Below are 22,227 nucleotides of genomic sequence, written 5' to 3'. Positions count from 1 at the left end.
CGCAAACTGGCACGGTCTGAGATAGCACCCATTTCTCAATGTTTTCAACGAATGTGACCAATGTTATTGTCAAGCTGTAATCGTTAAAGGTTCATAACTATCAATAATTGAGTGTGACATATTTATTTATAATAGGAATGCAAGCAATTGAGTTATAGCAATGCTTTGTGCTACGGATTCAAATTAATAAATTTTCTACAGTCAGGTCCTAGTAGTATCTAGGCCCTAGTAGATGTTAATTGGGAGTGAATCAGGGATGACAACCGGGAGACAAAGCGTGATCAGCCGTAGATATTTAGAATCCACCGAATTTTATAATTAGGCCTACGAAAAAGCATAGCCTTTCCCGAGGAATAACAAATCTACCATATCTTAAGTCCCTCTAACGTCCGTTCAAGGAACGTTGATGTTGGTTCTACAGTTAGTTAGATGCTTAAACGTCTTCGTCATTCCTTTTTCAGGGTAGAAGTCATGGCTTCCGGGTGAGGGACTGATACCGACGGAATACGATGGTTTCCGGGCGTTCTCCTGGAATATTGAGCACCTTGGAATCACAATCAATGGGAGTGAGTGCTAACTAGACGGTTGGCAAAAGGCTGAGAAAACTGTTTGGGAACCTTAAAAATAATCTAGTATACATTGGAACATTTTTGCTGAGGAACAGTGAAGGAAACTAGAAATTAAAATTGAAATAGTGAAGATATCTGGGAAATTCCCAACTTAAGACTCTTCACGACTCATACCTCAATCAAAAATATTCATTGCTCTTCTATTAAAAGAGGGGATTTATTCAGTTAATTACTTAAAACATATGTTTAAAATATTTAAAAATACTCTCAGTTTTAGGAAACAAAACATAACTCCTTAACCTACAACGTTGTTATCTGTGTTATTCCCTTGTATTTATTTTTATTTTTAAATTGTCATGGTTTTAAAGTTGACAACTATCTTACTATTTTTGTGTTCTCTCCGGTTCGTAACTAGTAACGGTGGACGAAATATAAGTGCTGTATGGTATCCGTGCGCGAAAGACTTGGATTGCAACGGATCCTTGGATCATATAAGATGTGGCTACTGTAATAGAGGGAAGTGTGAGCCTATTGACCAGGATGTGTTCAGACATACATTTCCTTGCTTGTACAACAAGAAGCACTGCACCAAGGAGAATCCATGTAAATGGCCTTTTAAGCTTGGTCAGTGGAGCCACCTGCAATTCGAGGGTTACGGGGACTGCGTTTGTTTCTGTTTGAACAACGCGGACCATCCGACAGGATACTACGGGGACAGATGTCAATACAAGGGACAAGATGGGTATTCCTACCCGAGCGGGTTTCAGTTCATTCCACAGCTACATGTGTATTTCAACCGACCGGCCAAACTGCTAGTAAGCATGAAGAAAAGTTATGTAAAACCTACTTTGATGGTGCACGACGTGATCGGAGGATACGTAGCGTCGATAGAAAACAAGGTGTACCTAGACAAATATACTCCATTGGACATGTGTAAATCTTATTTTGCAAATACGGAGGAAGTGTGTGATTTTATCAAACAATCGGCCAAAGACCTTGATTTGTATGTGGCTAGTTTTATAATCCCGTTTGATTGGACCACGCCACCTGGTGAAAACATTATGTCTTTCACTCGTCAGATTAAAATGGATCCATACTGGAAGCACACAAGATTGTCAGAGCACGTCCGTAGCTACCACCTAAACTATCCAGAGAACTACGAGGACATTCCCATCATTCGATTCACGGATTGTGGTCATAATTTGAAAACTATTAAGAAGTATAAGTTCGTGGACGACATTAGTTTGAAAGCTAATATTTACTACGTGAAAAACTACACTAGAACAAAAGTTCCAGAGAAACAGTTGCATCAGAACCTTTTTTTCAAATGGGAAGCTTATAGAGTAGAAGGTGACACCTCCTTAGTGAGAACGTCAATAAATACCTACATCAGTAAATATCTATCGTGGGATGTAGGACCTTTTCGATGGGCAGGATTTTACCTTGTGAATCTTTCAGCGACTGGTATCTTCAACAATGAACAAAAGAAGGAGACCAACTTCAACATTTGCTTGGTGAATGTCGATTATTCTCCTCTGGTGGCTGTGATATCAGGGGGTTTATCCAGGTTCGTCTACAGAGAGCACGGTTTAGAGCTGGACGCTTCCGAGTCCAAAGATTTTAACTCACCCCCGGGTAAGTCTAAATGTCAATTTACATTCACTTGCAACTGGACTGATGAAGCTGTCTGCCAACCTTACTCGACGGACTTTAAGTCCCACACGTCTTACAAAATCGACCCTATGGTTCTGCAAAGTGACAGAGTATACAACTTTACATTGATGATGACGTTTAGCGACAGTACAAAGGTCAAACCAGCCTTCGCGAATCAAATTATCTTCGTGGGTGAACTAGGAAAGAACGAAACATTGTTGAAATATGATGTCATCATTAGATGCATTTACAACTATGGAAGCAAAACCAACCCTAAAGATATAGTTTACTTGCGAGTCGATGGTCCGTGGAGACTTTTATTAAGAATGACATTTTTATGGACAGATTATAAGTTTGTTGAAAATAAAATAATGGAAAGTCCTGTGGAATCTATAAGGCAGCCTAGCCACTCGCCATCATTCATACTTATAATAGACAATGAACAACTAAAGGAAAACTCAACATACCAATTCAAAGTTCGTCTCAACAACACTTCTCAGTTCGCTATGTATCCAATAACTACCACGGCGACTGACACTTCTCTAAAGTGCGAGATTGAACCAGAGAGTGGTGTAGCAGGACTGACGAAGTTCAGACTATCTTGTTCATCCACTTCAGCTAAACTATACGAATTCTATGACAAATATGAGACAGACGAGCCAGGTTTCAGCGGTAAAATGTTCAGATCACAAGAGACTAGTGACATTGAAGAATTCGTTCTTACAAGAGGAAAGCTAGAAATCATATCATTTGATGACTACGGAATGGATTCCGTGTTTACTCGCAATGTCAAAATTGCAAAGGGGGATTATAACACCGCGGATGTCGAAACTATGTTGGACGACCTAATCAAATACTCTGGTGGACAAAGTGTTGGCGATTCCCTCGAAACAGCCTCTGTTATATCGGATCTGTTATCTTCAGCAACTGAGGACCAAGTGAGCAAAAGTTACTTGTATAACAGTCTGCTCCATTTTTTGAGTTTACAAGCAATTAACAGGTTTGACGAAGCTAAGATTGGTATTTCCACTTTGCACAATATACTGTTGACAGGTCGAGAATATCTGAACATCGACAGTGCTTGGCACGCGGCTCAAACCCTACACACATTATCAAAGACTTTGGTTGCTGCAATATTAGAGGGTCACCTGTGCACATTTAAGGTTCTTTACAAAATCATAAAATATTTGTTGGATTGTATTTATATCGAATTGGAAGTTAAAGAATTCTACGTTGGAAACGAAACAATACCACTCCAGTTTGACAAACCGGTTGTATACATGAAAATGAAGAAAGTATGTCAACATGTTCAGAAAACCTTGCATTTCCTCAAATCATCTCTAACCTACAGACAACTTTCTTCACAGATTCATGAAGTGATAAAATCAAGTGTGGGGGAAATTGATTTGTGGGTTAAAGCAGACGTCCCAACGCTACTCAGGGAATTAATTCAAAAAGGACTCAGACATAACAGCATGTTCCCCGTTATACTTTCAGAAACATTTGTGCGTGACATGAATAAAATGGGAAACACACTGACTTTGATTATAACAACTTTTCGACAGAATCCAACTTGGGTGGCAAAAACAAACACGCAACACACAATCGATGTATCGGTTTGTTATAAGAGCCAGAACTATCAAACCTGTCGTAAACCATTTTTTATACGAAATAAAATAAAGGTAAAATTTAATGTGTCTAATGTGATTTCAAATATACGTTTCCAAAACCTCTCAATCCCAAGGCCAAATCCGTCGTTACAAGACGATGGATTGGATGAGAACCTGCCTGTTTACAGATTTGATCCGATGCCTTCAGCAATTGTAGAAGCTGAATTCAAATTGGACAACGAAGTGGAAATAGTAGTTCTCGTAAAGAAAGACATCAGACCGACCTACGAAATGCTTATGACGAAAGGAAAGAAGGTTTCGGCTGCTAGTCCGAAGCTCCATATTGTTCCTGAACCATCGCATGTCCAGCATCTTTATTACATGGCGATTCAACCCAGCGCAGAGATACACATAAATAAAACTCTCCAAATAAGCTTCGGTGTAAAAATATATTCGAAGAATTGTTACACCTTCCATGACGTGTGGGAAACTAGAGGTTGTTTAGCAACACGTGATAACCAAACAGACAATCTTGTATGTAGATGTAATAGACTGTCTTTGATTGGTGGACTAGTGAAGGAGGTTCCACTATCTCTGGACGTTGTGAGTGACTTATCAATGCTCCCTACCTTAAGAGGAGTTAATACAACGCTATATCTAACTCTGTTACTTCTCTTGCTCTCACTACTTCTGTTTGCACTAATCTGCAGGAAGGCTGACCGTTACGAAAGAACCACAGGACTAGTATCAATATTACCGGATAACTTTCCAGGTGATCAGTATGGATATCTAGTCTGCGTTATGACTGGAGCACGGTTCGGAGCTGGCACGGACGCAGCGGTCGGTGTCCAAATTTATGGCACATCGAATGATGGTCGAAGACACGTTTTGACGAGTAAAACACACGAGGTCATGGGTACAAGAGGAGAGGACTGGTTTTTGATCTACGAACCTGAATATCTTGGAGAAATATCTTGTTTGAACATCTGGCATGACAACGCAGGAGCCAGGCCTCACTGGTTTTGTGATTCTATAGTAATTTATGATTTACACCACAAGAACTGCTACTATTTCCTAGTAAATGACTGGATCACTTTAAGTTCAAAGAAGTTCCCTCAGGCGAGTTTATTACCATCGACATCGTCTGTAATAAAGAGTACACCGAGAGTATTCCTGGATTACTTCAAGTTGGGGTTTCATCTCTCCCATGTTTGGCTCGCCACAGTCACAAGACATGCGAGAGACCCTGTTACTCGGGTAGACAGACTCGCTGTCATCGTTTCTTTCACAGTTGTATCAATGGCTGTCAGCATAACACTTATCAACATGTACGACGAGGCTTTGGAAATAGACAGCTTTTCTTATTCTTTGACATGGGTGATGGTAGAAATGGGTATTTATACCTGTATCATTGCTGCAATTGTTGCATGTGTATTAATGAATTTGTTTAGAAGGATATACACGATTATATTTTACATAGAAAAACACGAAGGAGGTAAAGCAGACACGAAAAGAGTCACTAGAATAAGTATACATGCGGATCATTTGTGTTCTCCCTCGACCATGTCGCTTACTGAAGACAGGAATTATATTCACTACGGCCAGAGACATAAACTAGAGAATGGAGTTCTGAAGAAGAGGACATTATGTGAAATTGTTAATTTAATGTTGATGCCGAAGCCATTGGTTCCTGTCCGGCTGGAAAGAGATGATCCTAACGTTAACATTGATAAGATTTGGTTGTACACATCTTGGCTTACAGTTTCCTTAATCACACTCGGGTGTTTAACAATGAGTATTCTTTTATCGCAAAACCTCCCCCCTGTAAAGACTGAAAAGTGGTTAACAGTTGTGGCTCTTTCAATATTATTCCATGCGTTTGTGTTGTTGCCTTTAAAAATTGTATGTGTTTCAACTCTGTTAGCAGTTGCATTCAAACGTATAATTTACAAGGACGTTTACACCTTTGACCCTTCAGAAGGCAAACAGACCAATTTATTTGGAAATTTTAAATATTTGGCTAATCTCGTGCACCTACGATCTCAGCCCACTTATCAATCACTGGATGAAGTTTTCCACGAAGAACACAGACAGAAGATGCTAAGGACTGGAAGGCTTCAACGGTTGTACGAACTATTAGTACAATTGTTGTTCCTCATAGTGATCGGTGCGATACTAACGTCAAATATATCCGCTGTTTACCAAACCAATGCACATCTGCACACTTTGACGGAGGATTTTCACAAAGTTCACAACACATCAGACTTTCACTCCTACTTGCGGGAACACTGCGAGCCTTATCTTTTTAGGTACATTTGGTACAATTCCAAACTACTTAGTCAAGAAACTGAACTGAAGTACTTTAGACGAGACTGGTTGTGTGACAGTGTCAGTAGGATGATTGAGAAGGTTGGACTGAGTCAATTCAGAGTGAAACCGGATTATTGCAAAACATACTTGAATTTGACAAGGCACTGTGCAGCTCCATTCGGTAGAGGATCTGAAGACACAAATGATTATATTCCGTACTGGCTGAGACGTGGAGATCTAAACGAAACAGACGAATTGCTTGGGATCGAACTATTAAGTAACTGGTCCTACACAAGGCCTTCGGACGATCCAAACTTCAGTTTCAAAGGTGAAACAGGATTGACCTACACGAGCGGAGGGTACAAATGGGATCTTGAAGCGTCTGGAGAAGAATTTAGCGCGTCTTTGAACAAATTGTTGCGGACAGGATGGATGGGACATTACACCAGAGCGGTCCTTGCTCAGATCAAGGTGTACAACACCAACACACGTCTGTTCTCGGAGGTTACATTGATTGCAGAACACACAGCAACCGGGCAGATCCTGCCTACAACAGTGTCCACTCGGTCGACACTCATCTGAGACTGGACTGGTGGCTCACATTGTTCATCTTCATGGTGTTCATGTTCTGCGCCAGAATCATCATGCTGACCAACTTTGTCGGAGTTTTGGCTCTGTTTGAGAACTGGCATCGCGTGCACGAGCTGCTGATGACAATCAACGGTTTGGCTGTGCTTGTCTATTTGTTGCTCCATAAACTTAACGTTCCTCACTACGTCACCGAGTATCAATTGCACGCTGAAGAGCTCAACTCCTTCAACTTCTACAAGATCGCGCACTACTATTTCACCGCTAGAGCGTTACTTTGCACTTTGTTTATTTTGATTCTACTACGTTTCTACACATTTTGGAGATTCGGACGAACAGTGTACAGATTCTTCTTGACTGGTCTTCGTTCCTTGTTTCACATTTACTGGATATTTTTAACATTCCTGTTGTTTCAACTGCTAACATTCCGAGCGGTGGGTAACATATCGGGCAATTTCATCGATATGGACTCCAACTCAAACATGTTCTACAGATATAACTATCCACACTTCCCCCGCAGATCTGAAGTGAACGGATTGAACATGTTATGTTACATGTTGAGTTACAGCAGTGTTGTTGCTATGGTGATGTTTGTTTGTGTTTTTGTGCACCATTACAAGTCAGTCAGGTGTGAGTTATTGACATTGCGTGTAGACAATCATTTTCACACTTTATATCAAGAGATCAAGAGGACATTGTCCCTTCCAGTGATTCGGGTAACGCACAAACTCACAGATACGATGTTTGCCAGACATGAAGCGAGAAAACAGAAATTGATAAGAGAAATGCAATCTCAAGCCCATTGAACCTTTTTACTTGTATATATTTAGTTTGTGAATTAATCAGTTCTATTTTGTAACATGAATTTTTGTTTTATTGTGGTCGCTATTAAAAATAATTATGTTCATAATTACACGACCCCTACCTTAAGCTACCACCTTATGGCTCATTCCAGCGTTTAAAACTTAGTTTTTTAATCGAAATTATGATTACCTTTATGCGCGGGCATCTATAAGTTTCCTCTACGGTAACGTTCAATAGTTAAAAAATAATTATTATTGGTTTGAATTTATTACTATTGAACTAAATAAATTAAACATTTAGGCGCTGAGGCTGCAATGGGAGATCACGCACTTGGCCCAAAATGGTACTGAACCCTGAACAAGTACTTGAAGTTGTTAATACACAAGGCTACTATACAGAAAGAAATATAAAAATGTAAAGAAATATAAAAAACTCACTACTTAAAGTGTTAACATTCGTCTAAAATTTTAGAAATGTTATTATTATAAATTTCTAATAAAAATGAGATTATATTAATTATTTGTTTATTTACCCGTGTGCTACGTATTTCAATTAAAATAAGTAGAAACCAATAATCTTATAGGTATATAACAGTCTCAAAGTAAAACAAATTAATATATTCATTAAAGTTGGTTTTCATGAATAACTTACACCAATTATATCATGCAGCTAGTAGAATAGGCACTAATACACTAGTGTATATGTTATTTTGAAAGCTAGAACAGTGAAACCTTGTAGAGCTTGGTTTGAATTGATCTTAAAATCGTTTACGTTATATTTTGACTGGATTGGCCTAGAAAAGTGATTCAAAAACACACTCTAAAACAATTGTGTTGTCCTAAAAAAAACACTACTGTTTAGACCTAACCATTCCTAGTTAACCATAATAATAGCGTTCTTGGTAGTGCGGCCAGTGTGGTAAGGCACTCGCTATCGCACTCAACACTGAGGTCGGTGGGTGACGTCACGCACTCGCCGGCCGTTGGCTACACGCAGCATACGTGAATGAGAAAACCTTCTGCCTTGGTTCATACATACCCGGTACTCTATGATTTGAATCACAAGGATTATAAGAACATACGGAAGAAGGACAAGATCTGGGAGGACATCCGGAAAACACTGAATACTTCTGGATACACATTTTCCTTGCTCTTTCATCTTCTAGCACGGCTAGTAACACCAAAGCTTCTTCATCAGACGATGTCATGGTATTAAGTTGACACACAGAACAGTATACAAACACTAACTACAACACTTTTACATCTAGAGAGTCTCAAAACCACCGCACCCCTTGGGGTGTACTGGCTTGGCTTTCCCGCTGAGATAAAACATGAATGTACTCATGTGAATTGTAGCTAAATTACTTTTAATATTTATTAATTACTGTATTTTCAAAAAGAATATTTAAATTTAATGAAATATAAATTAGTGAAGAAGAAAAACTATATTCAAAAATACCATTCTAAAATTAAATAGTGTCTAGGTAGGAAATATTTCTTTTGTACTGTCCAGTGTCAAGGTGTGAAGTAATTGTTGGAAGGAAAGCAAAAGAAAGGAAGAAAATGGGCTTGTGGTGGAAGATGTAGAGAGAGATGGATGTGGGAGCCAAGTCTCCAGTGATTTAAATATCCAAAATTGAAAATTAACATTCAGAATACATATAAATATTGAATATAAAGAGACATAAATAAAGAAGAAAATCACTATTCAACAAAATTGGTAATATCAACCTCAATTAACACTTAAAAAAACTCATCATCAATTTCCAACCACCACATTGTGAATTGACTAAATTCAAGTGACTTTCAAATTAAGAACTTATAGCCTAAATTTTTTTATTCTCATTATTAGCCTATCTCATATTATTTAGCCTATATTAGTACTGTATGAATTAAGTTAATCAGCCTATCAGAATTCCATACCCGGCACGAACCAACCCCTAGATTAAGATAATTTTCTCTCCAAATTGTTAACTAGCCTAGCCCATCAAAAAAAACCTAAACCAAAATATAATTCACTATCTTAGCCCAATGAGATTATTGTAATAGCTATAGAACCTAAATATATTTTATTGTAACTTTATTGTAATTTTATTATCTAATTTAAGTAAATTCATATTTTGAAATTCATTAATAAAGAGGAGTAGGTTGCACCGCGCGTCTCTTTTCCCGCTCTGGTGTGGAATCACTTGTTACTGCTGTGATATTATCGCCCAAGTATCGCAGATAAAATTCTAGGAATTGTATCGGGCCACTCCAGCGATAAAGTATCGCTCCGGTGTGTACAGGGCTTTTACAAAAGGATAGTAAGCCTTCTTGCAGTATCCTGGGTCTATGATAACCAACATGATAACATTGTGTTTAATCTATTTCATCCATCCGTTTATCTCTGGAAAACTCGTCAGAGGTTGTGGTAGTAATTTAAAATGCTGATTTCTGATCATTCTTGATCTCCTTGTTTAATAACATCAATATTTTCAGGCCTAGTCCAACCAAAGTTTAAGCAGTTAAACATTTATTGTAAACAAAAGGCTGCCAAGATGAATTAAAACATGTAAACATAGTTATTTTCCTACTCTTTCCTTAAAAAGTCGAGCAGTAAAATAATTTGCATGGGCTCTTCTTTTGAAGCCTCGATTTGAATACAGCAATGGTCATACTTATCTCTGTGGTCTACTCAACTAAACTTACTCTTACCTTTGACTATTAATACAACAACCTTACTTAATTCCTATAATCAATGGCAAAAACATAGACTAAATAAAATAACCTCGTAGTTATCTTATCTTACTAATAATATAAACTAGACACGATAAGAGCAGAGAGGCTGTTCTCGAGCTATTAGTTTTTTTATATACATAAATATTTGATATGATAAAATGTAGGCAAAAGAGGTGAAAAGGCAGACACCAACCCGTACAATAGATATAAGATAGTTCAATAAGAAATAATTTAAGAATTGCTGTGATAAAAGGATTTTCCACTGATTTCGTAATGGAACGTTATAGAAAATAACATTGCAAATACTTATTTGGTAGAATTCAGTAACTCACAATATAGCCCAGTCAATCTAGGTAAAAAATCATGCAAACCCAGAAATGCGAGATATAAAGCTGAATTTTGGCACAGATGTTCTTTATGGTATTATTGACCATATTCTAAAAGTCCCCTACCATCCCCTGTTTGCTTCTTCCGGTATAAAGATAAAAGGGGGGGAAGAGGCGCAACTGATTTAAACGCACATTGAACGCGATAACTTGAATAATTTTGGTCCGATTTTGATAAAATTTGGCTTGAAGGTGAAAGGTGGGATAAACGTAAATGAGTTGCAAAATCAGCATAATCAGACCATGGGAACGGGTGTTTTACGAGATAAAAATTGGGTTTTATGGGGTAAAAATTGAATTTTATCATTTTTGATCCTCAAAACACAACAATTTCTAATTTTTCTCTGAACCATTTAAAAAAGCTTAAATGATCAAATATTTTAGTATAATGAAGTGTTTGTGTAAGGTTATTGGTTAGGAAGAAAATTAAAAAAAATAAAAATCCCATGTTATTCTTAAGGAGAGTAAGCTGTTGTAGTTTGCTTGTTTACGGATATATTTTGATCAAACTTGGAAAATCGACTTAATTTATAATAAGCTATTGATATTTTACTACAAACGCACTTCATTACACTCCCTGTAGCAGCAAGCCTAGGTACTTGTTAGGCATAATGTTATTTCAATAAATTTAATAAAAAATCCAATCGGGCAAATGGAAATTCACTTAGTCTGCAGGTTTGCTGCGGCGGGGGTATTTTCATACAAAGTTGCACTGTCCTAGATTTACTTTATCAATGGTTTTCGTCAACACTACACTCTATTTTTCCCCTTAAAATGTATATTTAAGCTGGGAATAGTATAAATAAACTCCAGAATAAACGTGGACAATGGTGTAAAAACATAACATAAGCATGGTATTCAATAAATAATATACAGGATACAGTAATATTAAAAAGTTTTACTATTACATTTTTAAGTACAATCAGAAAAGATTACTAACAAAAAATAATATTTGTACAAAATATTGGATTAACCACCCTTAAAATATGAAACCCAATTTTTGAAGAGTTACATATGCACAACAGTAGGTTAAGCAATTGTATTGAACAGTGTGTTTTATACCTATTATAAAACTGAACATTCAACTATCAACGTATCTCTTCTTCCTCTAAATCAATTGTGTGCAGTGTGTTGTTGCAGTCTCTACCTGGACGGAGGACATTTGCTTCATCATGTTGTTTGGCCCAAGCCTGCCACATATGGACAAATAATTTCAGTATATTATTTCAGGCTGAATTTCTCGGTAATGCTGCAAATAAAATCCAACTTATAAGTGAACTAAAATCACACTTTGATCGAGCTGGCTTTTCAGTTCTACAAGCTGCAGCAGATGCTGACTTTTTGATTGCTTCAACAGCTCTTCAGCAGTGTTCTGAAGGTATGAAAACAGCTGTGGTGGGTACAGACACTGATCTTCTAGCACTTCTTGTCCATGGAGTTAAAAGGTCAGATACATTGTTCTTCATCAAACCAGAAGGCAGTAAAGGTTCCTACAAAGTTTACACAGTAACCGAAATTAGTAGTAACTTAGGCAATATGAAAGACTGTATACTGTTTGCACACGCATTTTCTGGATGCGATACAACATCCGCAACGTTTAGAAAAGGGAAAAAAGTGCCCTGGAAAGTGTTGAAAAAAATTGTGGAACTTAAAAAAATGTCAGATGTTTTTAAAGATTCAACTGCTCAGCCTGACAAGTTAACATCATGTGGAGAACAATACTTTCTTGCAATATACGGAGATACAAAGTGCAAAACATTAAATGAACTAAGGTACTTTATGTTCAATAAACTGATAGGTAGACAGAAAATTACTTCAAGCTTTGATTTGTCAGTTTTACCGCCTACTTCGGATGCCGCACGCTTACACACTTTGCGGGTTAACTATCAAGTGCAGAAATGGCTTGGGAAGGATCTGGATCCATGTTCATGGGGTTGACTTGAAAAAGACGGCGTTCTTGTACCTCAATCTATGTCTTTGCCACCGGCAACTGATAAACTCTTGAATTTCGCTACATGTGATTGCAAGAAAGTGTGTGCCCGATCGTGTGATTGCATAAGGTCAGGATTAGCTTGTTCGGCAATGTGTGCTCATTGCCAAGGTAGAGACTGCAAAAACACACTACACACAATTGATTTAGAGGAAGAAGAGATACGTTGATAGTTGAATGTTCAGTGTTATAATAGGTATAAAACACACACACACTGTTCAATACAATTGCTTAACCTACTGTTGTGCATATGTAACTCTTCAAAAATTGGGTTTCATATTTTAAGGGTGGTTAATCCAATATTTTGTACAAATATTATTTTTTGTTGGTAATCTTTTCTGATTGTACTTAAAAATGTAATAGTAAAACTTTTTAATATTACTGTATCCTGTATATTATTTATTGAATACCATGCTTATGTTATGTTTTTACACCATTGTCCACGTTTATTCTGGAGTTTATTTATACTATTCCCAGCTTAAATATACATTTTAAGGGGAAAAATAGAGTGTAGTGTTGACGAAAACCATTGATAAAGTAAATCTAGGACAGTGCAACCTTGTATGAAAATACCCCGCCGCAGCAAACCTGCAGATTAAGTGAATTTCCATTTGCCCGATTGGATTTTTTATTAAATATATTGAAATAACATTATGCCTAACAGGTACCTAGGCTTGCTGCTACAGGGAGTGTAATGAAGTGTGTTTGTAGTAAAATATCAATAGCTTATTATAAATTAAGTTGATTTTCCAAGTTTGATCAAAATATATCCGTAAACAAGTAAACTACAACAGCTTACTCTCCTTAAGAATAACATGGGAATTTTTAATTTTTTTAATTTTCTTCCTAACCAATAACCTTACACAAACACTTCATTATACTAAAATATTTGATCATTTAAGCTTTTTTAAATGGTTCAAAGAGAAATTAGAAATTGTTGTGTTTTGAGGATCAATAATGATAAAATTCAATTTTTACCCCATAAAACCCAATTTTTACCTCATAAAACCTCCCGTAAACACCCGTTCCCATGGTCTGATTATGCTGATTTTGCAACTCATTTACGTTTATCCCACCTTTCACCTTCAATCCAAATTTTATCAAAATCGGACCAAAATTACTCAAGCTATCGCGTTCAATGTGCGTTTAAATAATTTGCGCCCCCTCCCCCCCTTTTTTCTTTATACAGGAAGAAGCAAACAGGGGACGGGCGGGGACTTTTAGGGTGTGATTTTACATACCATAACGGACATCTGTGCAAAAAATTTGCTTTATATCTCGCATTTCCGGGTAAAAACCTAGATTGACTGGGCTAATAAATGTGTGTTGTTTGAAATACAATTAAAAAATGAACAGCTGTTTCATTAAAAAGTATTATTCACATGGCCAAAATGTAAACAACTCTGTGGAGGGATCTTTAAAGGCTTCTGGGGCGGAGTCCTAAGGGATTTTGCTTAGTTTTTCTTTTGATAACTCATCTACAGACCAAGACCTTTCTTTGGACACCTCTACCGAGTTTCTACGCCCAACCGTTCTCTCAAATTAGTGGGGACAAAGTTTCCAATCAAATATTTAGATTTCCCCATGTTAATCTTATGGGAGAAACTCCAACTTTGATGGCCTGTGGGGCAAAGCTAGAGGATTTTTATTACAGGAATTGGTGAAAGGGGGTGTCTACACAAAAAATACTTTATTTTGACACGTCGTTTGTAAAAATCCGTCCATTATTAACGGAGGAGTAGTGTTTTGTAGAAATCACCTTCACGTATTATATATAAGGATGTGAAAGTTTGTGTGTGTTTTTGTTTGTTTGTTTGTTTGTTGACATGATGATAGCTCACATTCCCGATATAGGCATATTCTTATCTAAAAAATCCGTTCGGGCTCCGCCCCAGTGGCCCTGTAGTTCCCCATGTTAACCTTATAAGTATCTATATATTAATTTGAAACTGTTTTTCTTTGTCACAGCTATTTTGAGAGAACGGCTGGGCGTAGAAACTCGGTAGAGGTGTCTAAAGAAAGGTCTTGGTCTGTAGATGAGCCATCAAAATTAGAAACATGGTGAATTCCCTTGGGGCTCTGCCTCCGTGGCCTTTAAATTCCCATCCCATGTTATTCTTATGGAGGAAAACGGGGTTTTTGTCACAGCTAATTTGAGAGAACGGCTGGGCGTAGAAACTTGGTCGGGGTCTCTAAAGTAAGGTCTTGGTGTGTGGATGAGCCATCAAAAGAGGAAAGAGGTAAATTCCCTTGGGGCTCTGCCCCAGAAGCCTTTAAAGTTGCCTCTTCAGATTTGTTTACATATTACGACCATCTATCTATATATTAATAGGCAAGCATCTATCTATATATTAATAGGCAAGCATGTTTCTTTAAAACCTTTTTTCTCAGCTCGTGTGCATCGCAGGGGAAATCTACGCATACTGTCAGAAAGATATTTTCCTGTAGATGTGCAGAATCCCTTTATAAATTAAAATAGGCTAAAAAATAAGCACAAAAACGAATTTGAAAACTTCAATAAATTAACATGGACCAACTGGGTTGCCATGATGGTGACGAAATAACAACAAAATGTAAACAGAAAATCAAAACAAATGGAAGAAATCCCAATCACATGATTTATTTACAGTGTGGGGAGAAAATAGAGAAGTCTGTACATTAATTATTTTTGGTAGAGTTTCGACCACAGGACGACCACTATAGTTTGGCCGCTAAGAAAACGACCTGCGCGCTAATGCTAAACCAATGCTGGAGGAGGTCGCTTTCTAAGCGGCCGACCTATAGTATGCATAATTCTACACTACTTTTTAATGCAACAGCTGTTAATATTTAAATTGTGATTTATTGAATTTGTCAAAATGAAGTACAGTATTTGCAATGGATTTTTCTGATTTTAAAATTGATTTTTTTCTGCATCGTGTCATGTTTTGCAATATGATGTTCTATTACCAAATCAGTGGAAAATCCTAATATCACAGTTACTTTTAAAATTATTTCTTATGGAGTTAACTTATATCTATTGTATGGGTTGGTTACTGCCTTTTTAGCGAATTTCCCATATAGGGAATAAGCTATTACCGTAGGTCTCATGGTAAGACCTAGACCCGGGACAGATTTACTTTTTCGTTTTGAGGTCCCCAGAGGCCAAAAACACCATCCATTCAAATTCATATATATATATATATATATATATATTTATATATGTGTCCGTTAGCGCGATAACTCGAGCAAAATTGATCCGATTTTGATGAAATTTGGTACAAACGTGTAAACCTACATTTATTCGAACGAGTTCGCGAACCAGCATAATCGGACCATGGGATCAGGGGTTTATGGGGTAAAAATGGATTTTTCTCAATTTTGACCCTGAAAACTTTAAATTTCTAAATTTCTCTCTAGACCATTTTGAAGAGCTTAAAAAAACAAATAATTAAGTATATTGAAGTTTTTTTTAATGTTCATTGACTACGGAGAAAATTAAAGAAATTGTAAATTTAAAATTCCCATGTTATTCTTATGGAGAATAAATAAACTGTTCTAGTTTGCTTGTTTATGGATATATTTCAATCAAATTTGGCTTATTTCATACTAAGCTAACAATATTTCAATTGAAAAAACACACCTCAACATCCTTCCTGTAGCAGCAAACCTAACTACTCACCAAAATTAATGTTATTTAAATAGGAAATAAATCTGAAAATTTATAGGGAATATTTTAGTAGAAATCAAGCCGGGTGAATGGAAATTCGCTTAGTATGCAGGTTTGCTGCGACGGGGGTATTTACCATTTCTTGGAGATTGTACGTAGGTGATATTCTTTGGCATATTGCTGTAGACGAAACTTGGGTTAATGTAATTGTTACAATGGAAAAATCTGAAGAAGAAATCCTGGACAATTTGATATAGGCTAAAAATAAAACTGAATCGTGAAATAAAAAAACACTGTCACGTTTTAATATGATGATGTTAGTGTCTTTTGTGTCTTTTTATAACTCGACCTCGCAAGAGTGACATCAAGAGCCTGAAGATGAGGTTGTGACCTTGATCCGGTAGCTGCTCACTACAAAAAATTTAGGATCACAGACGGAATCAGGTTATGACGGAATCAGGTAATTTTATACCATTTTAAGGTCGATTCACACACATCAGTTACGTCACGTTACAGTCCAGTCACTTCAGCCACGTCACAGTTAACAAAAATATTCTTTAATGGATTTTCTATTACGCTATCTACACTCATCCGTTGCAGTTCCGACAGTCGCTCTGCCGGCATCAGTCAGTCAGTCAGTCAATTTTAGATTTCTTTTCACCGATATTTTTGGATTGTTCGGACGCCTGACGGACGTGTTTGAGGTTAGAAAATAGCACTTTTTTATTTAAATTATCGAGTTTATATTTTAAGTAATGTTTGTAACAACCAACAAGACGTACGATGAAAATTTGATAGAATAGTGTGTTTTAATTAAACATTTTTTACTGTAAAAACACTGTAAATAAAGTGACGGAAGAGTGACTGAAACCAAATGACTGAAAGATTGGCCAGAAATTGCGGATGCAACTGTGACTGGACTGTAACGGAACTGTGACTGGACTGATATGTGTGAATCGACCTTTAATGTTCAAGAAGTGATCTGGGACAAAGAACATCATCAACAACAAGTCTGAACACTGTTTGCCGCTTCTCTTGAAGACTGTATTCTGGGAATCCAGACAGCAACTGACTGGTTTTCTTAAGAGTCTTCAGTGGTGTGATTTCTCAGGAGTTTAGGAAAATAATAAAATTGCCAAAGTTACAAAACAGCAATTATTTATTTTCAAACAAGTTAAAATACAACTCTTTGGATAAATTAAATACTATATATACATACAAGGCACTTTATACAATGACTGGAACTTTCAGTCTGAGCTCAAGTTACATTTTACTGTCGATTAAGTTAGTTTCTGTCTTTACAAAGGTTGAAGCAGCAGCTTTCAACACGAGAATTGAAGTTCACAAGAGTGTTCAGCAGATAAAAGAGCTTTTTTATAGAATTAAATTCCAACAAAGTAGTATCACCATAGACAAAAAGAAATAAATATAGACTGTCAGCTGTGCTGCGGTTAGCGTATATTCCGGCGCCGACCGGTAGGGGTAATGCGTAGTTACGGCGCACACCGCTGCATCATCAAGCGCTAACGACCGTTTCCATAACAACTTGGTAGTTGGGAGTAGTGTTGCCAACTTTGGAGGAATTCCCCGGAATTGGAGTTTACTGACTTTTTAAATATTAATCAATAAAATAATTTTAATGCCATATTTTATTGTATTTTAAACGTATATTTGTTATACTTTTGTAGTTTCATTACAATGATTCGAAGTTTTTCTTTATAAATCCATAATTTTAGGAAGTGGTTTATTGGAAGGTTTTGTTTTATATTTGCAAGGTCAAAATCTAATTAACCAGGGTGTCTTGTATGGCGGAAAACGGGAAAGTCAGGTATTAGTATTGAATTTCAAAATGGTCTTGAAAAGTTGGGATTTAGTCTTTATTTTGATATCAAAGTCGGGAAATTTCATGATTTTATCTCGATCGCACTAGACAACGATCACGTTATTCCGTGACGGCGCAAAACGATGATGATGTCTACATGACCGCGGGAGATGTCCTTAAACCGCGACCGTGCTAGACGCCGTTTTCGTGACCGCGGGAAAAATGATCACGTCTTTTCTGCGATAATGCAAGACGATAATGTCTACACGGCCGCTGAAGATGTTCATAATTTGACGCGATTGCAGAAGACACTAGCGATATAGTTATCATTTCGTTTGCAAGAGTGGTAGTGCAGGTAACAGCTGGCGAGTAGTTGTGGTCGACACCGAATAGAATACCGATAACCAATATCGAACGGCGATAACGCTCTAGCGGCAGATCGCAAAACCTTTCTTTGACAGTCTATATTTACTCTATTGTCTATGGTATCACTTAAATATTAACTCAGTTTGGATTAGAGAAATCTTCCAACAGAAACAGAATAAATCATCAATTACAGGGCATTGATTTTACACTACTAAAATTTTAGGGCATTCAGGGTAAAAATATGTCGTAAACTTATTCTGATTTTCAAAGTGGCAAATTTATACTGGAACTTCATTTAGCTGCATAGTGTTGTTATTCTACATGTTACTCTAATGGACATGCGTTTCCTGTAGAGATAGAATGTTATGTATATTTGTGTTAGCAAAAGTGCTACTTGATTTCTTCCACGTAAGTGGCTGGGAATATTCCGACCACTCCATTGAGTTCCCCGAGCCACCAGCCATCAGCTTGCTTGTCGTGAATATTGATTACATCTCCTGAAACAATAAATGACGCAAAGTAGTACTTTCATCATCAGAAGAATGTATATAATTTTCTTGGAAGTTTTTGCTGAGACCCAGAAGATTGGTAATATAGGTATGGAGAGCAAGATCAAAAATATCTTTATTGGTCTGGGTCAGTTTATGATAAAGCCAATTTTGAAGCTATTTAATAACTAGTGTGTTCTATGAAGCAAACTAGTGACTCTATCCCCTTTTACAGTCCATTTAGATGGAAATTCTCATCTCCTGAAGAGTATAACACAATTATGCTTTAAAGGTAAATAGTTATACACTGAATCATAGTGTAGATTGCCATTTCACAAAGAATATACCCATAGCCCATAAGAATATATTCCAAAACATGCCCAAAATAAAAGAACCATGAGTTCTTCACTGTTAGGTAAACCACAAGTTGACCAGTTTCTCTTCAAGATCGTTTTAATTATAGTTGTTTAGATGGTCACTGTTATTTTTACCCTATTCAAATAAGTCATGGAGTCAGATACCACAATATTCAGAAACATGAAATTTCTAATTTCCTCAGTGATTGAAAAGCTTGGAAAGCCCTTAAAAAGCGATTGTGGACGCCTACCAATGTTTGTTGCTCACCTGGATTGAGGTTAAGTTCGTCGTAGAGGTTGGCAGCATAGTGGTAGAGTGCCTTGCACCGCCCGGCGCACTGTGACTGCTCACTCAACACGGGGTATTGACACTGACTGATCACACTGCTCTGGTAGTCCCTCTCACTGCCTTGGCTGGAGAACTCATCTGAGACAAGAAATGTAGGCCATCATCTAAGGAATGTGACAATGTATTTTCACGACACTATAGTAAAACTTCTGCCGCAAAAATTAAGACCCTCAAGAGATTGTTTTACATTTATTATAAATCAAAGTACACTTTTTCTTGAGGTTTTATGTAAATTTTATGCCATTGTGTTATTGAAGCTCATATCCATGTTCTCCTCTGTATTTTGGAAAGTTGTTCCTGATATTAAGAATAAGAATAAGAATGAATTTATTAGAGAGGTTACATTTTTTTAGAACAATCCCTGATATTTAGGGCTGTTATCAAGGTTACCATTTTTAAAGTACAATTTGGTATTAATGAACTCGTTATTGACGTTATAGTGTACTTTTTACACGGTGTATAGTGAAAGAATTGTTAATTAGTACACCCATAATGGGAATTCCATAAGGGTTCTACACTATGCTTCCCTGTCCAAGTTTATATTTTTTTTTGTTTCTATCATATATTTTTTCCGGAACCCATCTTGTCTCTAATTGCATACAAGTTTGGAAATCCACTACTTACCAAAGTCACTGTCAGGCTGTACAGAGTTGCCGTCTGCAGTTCCCCTGTCTGTCCAGTCTAGGTTGTCTGGTGTCAACTCTACTGACTCCTTCCTCACCCACAACGGAACCTGGACATCACACAACGGTATATGAATTAAAGGACTTGCAGTTCATTATATTACCATCACACTTTCAAATCTCACATCGATTTATCTTACTGTTACAATGGTTAGTGTGATTTTCCACAGTTACAAAGAAAATAGAATAAAGATAGAGGTACAGTACAATACCACCAATCTATCACCTACAGGACCAACCCCATAAGTCATAATAGTGAAAGAGCCGGATTATCTGAGGAGCATTTAAATTACCAAATTCATAGCTTAACTGAGATTTATCGATAGTACGGAAATACGGAATTATACTGGAACGAATTATACTGGATTGAAGTATAAAACTGGCATACTAAGCGGATATTGGACACAACGTTCCCCGTGTGAGGCTGAGCTTACACTGAAGCAAGGTTGTTGTTATGGGGAGGAGTGCGACATTTCCCGCCCCGTACCCATGGCAAGTTAATATACACACTCTGGTGTGTCGAAGTCATACCAGCCTGAATTTAAAATTTGTCAGTTTGGTTAAGCAAGTAATCGTGTACTTTTAACTATTACATCACGGTCATACCTTGAGTATACTCTGCTGCAGCCCCTGTCTGTCCCTGGTGATGTGTATGTGGGGAGAGAGGGGATGACTCTCCTTGTTCCTCCCCTCCATCTCCGCCAGCGCACCCTGCACTTTGTATCTGGCTGCCTCGAGGTACGCCAACATCGACCTCATCTGCAACATGGGTGACAAATCAACAAGACAATTCTGATTTGTTTAAACATTGCCACTTCCAATTAGCCAATGCTAGAAAAATTACCAAACTTTGTTTTTAGGATTAACAGTTCAAGTACTGGAGCTTGCTAATATGAACATTCAGCGAACCACCAGTTGGGAAGAAAAGTTCACTATATTTAAATTAAAAACATTGCCATTTGTTCTGAACGTACTAACAAGGGTGTCCAACTAATCGGGAAATGGAATCAACCCAATCAACCGGCAATTGTAGTTAAATGTTGATGACCGGGGAAATGTCCAAAGAATTTGTAGTAAATTTTCCAAGGAACCAGAGAATTAGGAATAGTCCTGGCAAAGGGTCCATTCATTATGGTTCTCTTTTAAGGGTGATGGGTAGTGAGAAGAATGCGACTGCAGGAGACAATGATTGTTTTTATGTTACTACGGGTGATAATTACTGGAGGAGGCTACGGCAATGTTGTGATCACAGGTGCAGCAATACAATGCTATTTACAGTCATAAAATTACATTGTGTTAATTTTCTGGTGCAATTTTTTCACATTTCCAGCTAGTCCAAACAATTTGGTAGGCATATTCACACAAGGTCCAGTCCCTGTTAGTCAGGATTAGCAATATACCATTTTCAGAATGTTGAAAAAGGTGTCCTTTTTGGGCAAGTACTTAGCAGCTCATAAAAGGTTATAGTGTAAGTGATAAGAGATCATAGTGAAGTACCTTAAATGTATGCCATTTATTCTCATGTCATAAAATGATTATTGAAAAAAACTGGGGGAATAGTTGATTACCTTACATTTGTGGGGGTCAAATGTATGTGTTGTCAATTACTTTTAGAGGAATAAGGATGTAACTTACATGGTGCAGTTTCTCCGTAACGTTCTGCTGACTGTCGTCTGTGCCGAAGGTTGGGGTTTGTTTAAGGGCTCGAGCCAGGTTCTCCACCCCTTGCTTCCCCCTCCTTTCTCTGTCTAGGTCTTGTCTAATCAGGTGCAGCAACTTCACCAACGCCTACGAGAGACAATTTGCTAAATAGAGGATTTGTATAGAATGATGTATTATTTGTAGGTGTTTGGCAAATGATTAACCCCATAACTGACCAGTTAG

At 37.3% G+C, this 22,227-nt stretch overlaps 1 protein-coding gene across 1 annotated transcript in view; it reads right to left on the bottom strand.

Moving 5' to 3' along the window:
* Positions 1–17,420: 17,420 nt before the first annotated feature.
* Positions 17,421–22,227, bottom strand: part of LOC128991946 (uncharacterized) — an 80,202-nt gene continuing 75,395 nt past the window's right edge. Inside the window, exons 9-13 of the mRNA XM_054415244.1 lie at positions 21,979–22,131; positions 20,950–21,102; positions 20,285–20,393; positions 19,580–19,738; positions 17,421–18,964 (exon numbers count right to left, since the gene is read on the bottom strand). Of these exons, the coding sequence (XP_054271219.1) occupies positions 18,858–18,964; positions 19,580–19,738; positions 20,285–20,393; positions 20,950–21,102; positions 21,979–22,131 (681 nt within the window). The 3' untranslated portion in view covers positions 17,421–18,857. The remainder of the gene's footprint in view (positions 18,965–19,579; positions 19,739–20,284; positions 20,394–20,949; positions 21,103–21,978; positions 22,132–22,227) is intronic.

Source organism: Macrosteles quadrilineatus, unplaced genomic scaffold, assembly GCF_028750875.1.
Source record: "Macrosteles quadrilineatus isolate MER2022 unplaced genomic scaffold, UCM_ALF_1.0 Scaffold_4__1_contigs__length_99947679, whole genome shotgun sequence".
Classification (NCBI taxonomy): Eukaryota; Metazoa; Arthropoda; class Insecta; order Hemiptera; family Cicadellidae; genus Macrosteles; species Macrosteles quadrilineatus.
This window is presented reverse-complemented; position numbering and strand designations above follow the sequence as displayed.